Source organism: Coregonus lavaretus (assembly GCF_964263955.1).
Source record: "Coregonus lavaretus genome assembly, chromosome: 3".
NCBI lineage: Eukaryota > Metazoa > Chordata > Actinopteri > Salmoniformes > Salmonidae > Coregonus > Coregonus lavaretus.
In genome coordinates this window covers 27,295,567-27,301,566 of record NC_139990.1, presented here as the reverse complement: position 1 = coordinate 27,301,566, position 6,000 = coordinate 27,295,567, and the positions used below count along the sequence as shown (strand labels likewise).

Here is a 6,000-nt window from a genome sequence, read left to right as displayed (position 1 = left end):
CATTCTATTCACTCCATTCCAGCCATTATTATGAGCCGTCCTCCCCTCACTAGCCTCCTGTGATGTACATACTGTACTCTCCTTGTGGGGACCTGAGAATAAATCTGTTTGTCTCCATCTACAGTTCACAGTAAGAACTGTCCCAAGATAAGAGGGAATGGTCAGAGAGACTGAAAATACTGCAATTGCGCCTACTAGAAATGTAAAATGCAATGGATCACATTCACACTGCAGGATTGCAGCTTGTGTGACAAGCAATCAATATTTAAATTCCTACCATCTAAATGATTTACATTACTAGTAAACCTACAGACATTTCCTAAATTGAAAGAGCCCCGTAGAAGCTGTTCACACAAGGAAACATTTATTAGCAAAATAAAGAGATGAAAATTATTGACTGTAAGGCCATTTTACTCAATTAAATCACATCCACTATGCCAGATGTAACAGATTAGCAATTGCATTATTAAATACATTTTACTTTGGACATTAACAGTTTGTAATATATAGGGGACATAACATGCATTTCAACTGCTAGGCATAAAACAGTGCTATTATTACCCATCAAACATTAATAGTGCTGGACTCATTTAAAATACTGCACTAGCACAATAACTATTGAGGTGGTTCAATGTGAGGGGAGACTGGGGATAATTGATCCAATCCATGTCTTGCATCCACCCACCAATGTGTAGACGGAAAGCCTATTGAGAGAAGAGGTAGAGAGAGGTTACATTTTAGTCATTTAGCAGACACTCTTATCCAGAGCGACTTACAGTTAGTGAGTGCATACATTTTCATACTGGCCCCCCGTGGGAAACGAACCCACAACCCTGGCGTTGCAAGCGCCATCCTATATATATATATATATATATATATATATATATATATGCCATTTAGCAGACGCTTTTATCCAAAGCGACTTACAGTCATGCGTGCATACATTTTTTGTGTATGGGTGGTCCCGGGGATCGAACCCACTACCTTGGCGTTACAGGCGCCGTGCTCTACCAGCTGAGCTACAGAGGACTACAAATTAATTAATTATTTTAGATGCTGCGGAGTAGATGCATCACAATTAGCATGTCTTGGCACGTATTCATTTTATTTAGCCTTTATTTTAACAGGGAGTCATGCTGAGAACAAGGTGTCTTTCACAGATGAGCCCTGTAAGTATAATGTAGAATATGTTTAGGCCTATAAACCATTATTCAAGTCTCTATTAGTAACTAAACTTACCTGCTTTTATGGCCAGCCACCACAGCCCTAAGGCCCCCTGTGGCGATGGATATGCATCTTGCGGCTGAGGGTGCGGGCCAGTCGGTCCACGGTGGTGCCGATGTGGCCCAGCTCTTTGCTTGAGGCGAGGCCGTCAATGTTTCCGCTGTACCACAGCACCCAGCCCCCCAGAGACATGAGCACGAACAGTGCTCCTGTGTACACGAGGAGGTCCCCAAAGTCCCTGCCTTTGATATTTAGAGGGACAAAGACTCCCACCAGCAAGGCGGTGCCACCCAGCAAGTCCATCAGCACTGCAAAGGCCAGTGCCAGTTTACAGTGGGACAGGCCATCACAGAGCCCCATGGCCACACCTGAGAGAGCGATGGAATCAGAAATCTGACCTGGGGTACTACAAGTTACAGGGTACACAAACAACTGGGTAAAAAATAAGTGCAGCAAATAAATTCTAGGGAATATGAAAGGCTACATTAAATGTATCATCTACATGAGTGGGAAATAAAAGTGGTTGGTATTAGGTTACAACGATTTAAACAGTTTGTATGGGATAAACAGGAACCCACTGGGCAAAACGGGTTGAATCAACGTTGTTTCCACGTCATTTCGACCAAAACAATCAATGTAATGAACTTGAATCAACGTGGAAAACTGATTGGATTTCCAAAAGTAATCAAGGTAAGGGAATTTCGTTGTTTTTTTCACCCAACTTTTAACCTAAATCCATTGATAGGATGACATTTTTGGTTGATTTCACGTTAGTTCACAACTCAATCAAATGTAGCCTAAATCAACTGAACGTTTAACTGAGACGGCACTAGTGGGAAGGCACTATTTTATAATCTCAGAATAGCCAAACAAATTACATTTTCACTCCAAAGGAACAAAGAAAATAGTTAGGCTAGGTAGGCTACATTGTTTTAAAACCATTGGCTTTCCATAGTCGGTAGTTTACAAGTTGCCCTTTGTCTGGAAAATGTGTCATGTTTTTACTTTGCCCTGGTGAAACTGATGTCGATTCCGACACCGTTTAATGTCGTTATTTATTAGCAAAAATAATTGTCTACCTGGACAAGTTGTGTATTCTTCCGGAATTCGAACCCACCTTTTCACTTTTTTTGTGTTTCTCAACGACCACTTTTCCCCCTCCCACATTTTCACCTGAGCCCCACCCACATATGGTATGCAGAAATTGTATAATAAATGGTTATCATTGGTAGGCTAGTAAGGCTAGAAGATGCACATTTAGTAGTTGATGTATGTGAAGACACGATGAAGTAGGCATAAAGTTAGTTTCACTGTAATTATTATAAATCTCATTAGCCATCAAAGGAAGTCCGAAGCGTTACAAGTCCTACACACGTGCGCTCGAGTAGAAAAGCTGACGAATTTACCTTATGGGAAGCGGAGGGTTATTAACTTGCTTATTAACTTGCGTCTTTTTTTAGCAGAACGAGGTAACAACTAATGCAAACCATTCGATGACCTTTCATGCGAAAACATAAGGTGACATCACCGTCTCGAAATAATAATGACTGTTTTAACACTTTCCGTACAATGTATGATCCACGATTATGCTTATTATAATGTTACAATGTTTCCATATGTAGCCTATCACAGATTTGCAAAACAGCACTCAGCCCAAGAAGGATGACTGATCCTCGGACAAGCACAAGGAATGCAACAGGTACTTTAATTTGTCTTCCTCCTCCAGAAAGGCTAGTTGTTATTTTACTAATTTACTGCATTTACTATAGAAATATATAAAAGCAGGGTTAGCCTAATCTCTAGGCATTTCCATTTAAAGAGCCAATCCTCCCTCACCCCTTTCTAGTTTATTTATCAAATGACATCATTGTTAATTATGTGTCACTCATGTGTCACTACCATTTACTGTGGTCCCTAAAGGTCTGTATAATGTTGTGGATGGATGTGAAGTCTCCTTCCCCTTTGAGGAGAACCTGGACCGGTCTGCCTATCTCAACCAGAGTGAGCAGATTTTGGAAGGTAAGTATGGGCATAAGACCAGTCACACAGATTTTTGTTTCTTTTTTTTTGGGGGGGGGGGGACAACCAGGCTTCAGTATTAACAATTTTACCTGTCTCTCATACATAATACTAGTGAGTTAAGCAACCCCTTATAAATGTGTTCTCTTATCATTAAATGTCAGATAGTTCCGGGCTTAAATGTCAGATAGTTCCGGGCTACTCGAACACAAGCAACATGATATGCAGTTTATTGATTAATTTCCCTAATTGGCTAGAAATTCCACACACCTGGAGGGTGGAGGTAATTAAACTACCACCCCTCATGAAAAGGGTTCTGCATAATCACCTCTTGATACCTTCATCAACTCAATTAATTATGGTGTCATAGGTCAAGTGGTCAATAACTTCTCAGTGCCTACCCATGAGGTATGACTAATGTCAAATAGTTAACTGCACTCCTCCCCCTTCCAGAGTCGGCATCTGAAATGCCTCCGCACTACAGTCCGTTCATGCTGATCACCAACCTGCGCACCCACCTGTGTGTTTCCCTAGAGAAGAATCCATGGCTGCAGAAGCGCATCGACGACCTGGAGGAGGAACGCAACTTCCTGCGCTGCCAGCTGGACCGCTTTGTCTCCTCCATGAGGACCCCGGAGAGCAACCGTAAAGACTGGGGCAGTGGTGGGTGGTGGTGGGGAGCACTTTTCTACTGACTTCCCACTGGGCACAGACGTCAATTCAACGTCTATTTCATGTTGGTTCAACATAATTTCATAGGGTGTCAGGTAGCCTAGCGGTTAAGAGCATTGGGGCAGTAACCGAATGGTCGCTGGTTTGAATCCCCGAGCCGACTAAGTGAAAAATCTCTCAGATGTGCCCTTGAGCAAGGCACTTAACTCTAATTGCTCATATAAGTCACTCTGGATAAGGGCATATGTGGAAACAAAGTTGATTCAACCAGTGTGTGCCTAGTGGGTTAGTACTTGACTATACGTTCCAACTTGTTGCCTCAAAAATATCTAGTCACACTTTCTATTTAATACACTGTTTGAGAACATAATACAGGTGAATACATTATATAGGCTGATACATGGAGAGAGGTGAAATGGAGGTAGAGGAAAACAGATGAGAATTTCAAAATTGGAACTCTGTTGAACTCTATTATCCTCTGCCCTCTATTAGATTGGTATCCTGAATCCCAGCACGCTAGTCTGAACTACACTACTCTGAAACCTCCACCAGAAAGATCTCCAAGCCCTCCTCCTTCACCCATGACCACCAGGTCTGGAATGCTACGGAAACACGTCCAGAGCCAACTTCACACACGTAGCAGCAGAGTACCTGGTGAGAGGGAAGCAGAATCAATTTTGGGTGGGATGGCTTTTTAGGAGTGGGAGAATCATACAGCTTAAGCTAGGCTTTAGTGTCAAATGTCATCAAGTGTCTTGAAGTGTATGTGGATACATTTTCTCACCGTGTCCCCCCCTTTCTCCAGTAAAACAGGAGGTGCGGGTGATAGAAGAAGATAAGTACTTTGAGGAAGACAGTTATTTAGAGGAAGTGGAAGAGGAGGACGATTCATCGGATGAGATGTCGTCCAAGAAAAAGGGATCCAAGAATGGTGGGGAGCCAAGAATGAAAATGAGACGGGTCTTCCGGATCACTCGAGGCAAGGAAAGACAAAGAGGTAACCAAGTCATAGTTTATTGCTCTATTATTTCCAATGCCCAGTGCATTTGTGTCAGCTGCGTCATAATATTCAATTGTATGTTGGAAAAATTAGTTTCCTTGTTATCACACTTTTGGGGGAAATCCCTATCAACTGCTAACTAAAATGGCTCCTCTCTCCTTCAGTGAAAGACCCTGACGGTGTGCTCCATCGGTACCAGAAGATCCTCCTCACTTACCAGCGCCTGAGGAGCATGTCCAAGACCTTCCAGGTCCACCGGGTGGACCGCAACACTATGGCCTCCACCTCCCCCATCGCCGAGCTGCTGCTGGTGGCCCCAGAGAAGGTAGCCGAGGTGGGCGAGTTTGAGTCTTCTAAGGAGAAGCTCCTGGACTACGCCCGCCGCTGCTACAAGGCCCTGGACGAGCCCATGCACACCAAAGTGGCAGCCATGAAGAAGAACCACCTGCTTCTGCCCATCTCCTACAGGTTCAGAAACTAATGGGGGGTCCTTTCCTCCTATAAGTTTAGACATCAATGGATAGGAATGTAGACAGAGAAGTTATTGACCTTCATGGGGATTCACTTACCAAAGGCTATAAGGCTTTGGTCACAGCCAAAGCTTCAGAATATTTTTTTGAAGTATCTTATTCATTGTCCAAAGTGGAGATTGTGGTTGAATAATTTTCTGACAGTGGCTAATTGCAGGATTACTGTATTGGGGGCTCTAGGTTCTTTTTTTGTTTACCGAGAGATTTCTGTTCTCCCATCCTTTCATTTTTTTGCAAGGAAGAAGAGATGTGTAAGAAAGATTTGGAGCCTGTCACTGTATTAACTAAGAGCCACACACTGGATAATTTTGTGATGTAGCCTATTATAGCAGTTACATAGAAAAATTGTGTTGGCTCCATCCTGAGTCATCCACTGGTTGGGCATGCTGTTTATGGTAATTGGTTTATGTTTTGATAGCCATGAATCAAAGACTATCTATCTTTCATTCAGTCAGATGGCAGAGCAGAATTATGATTTGAGGTGTTGCTGCATGATTCATGAATGGTAGAAGCACTGACATATTGCAGACTCTGCATTCCTTCGTTTGAGAACCT

General features: G+C 42.8%; 1 protein-coding gene and 1 long non-coding RNA gene across 2 annotated transcripts; one reads left to right on the top strand and one right to left on the bottom strand.

Moving 5' to 3' along the window:
* Positions 1 to 349: 349 nt before the first annotated feature.
* Positions 350 to 2,365, bottom strand: LOC311109523. Its single transcript, XR_014610606.1, has 3 exons — positions 2,304 to 2,365; positions 1,240 to 1,592; positions 350 to 704 (listed from the first exon to the last, which is right to left on the bottom strand). It is a non-coding gene; the product is annotated as an uncharacterized lncRNA (long non-coding RNA).
* A 143-nt stretch (positions 2,366 to 2,508) lies between these two features.
* LOC311106981 (coiled-coil domain-containing protein 106-like) lies at positions 2,509 to 5,396 on the top strand (the record flags this gene model as incomplete). The annotated part of the gene is made up of 7 exons (XM_084149399.1): positions 2,509 to 2,513; positions 2,847 to 2,923; positions 3,145 to 3,243; positions 3,697 to 3,888; positions 4,408 to 4,569; positions 4,721 to 4,912; positions 5,080 to 5,396. 7 exons carry the CDS (start codon positions 2,509 to 2,511, stop codon positions 5,394 to 5,396), a joined length of 1,044 nt encoding a protein of 347 aa, XP_084005525.1.
* Between the last annotated feature and the right edge of the window lie 604 nt (positions 5,397 to 6,000).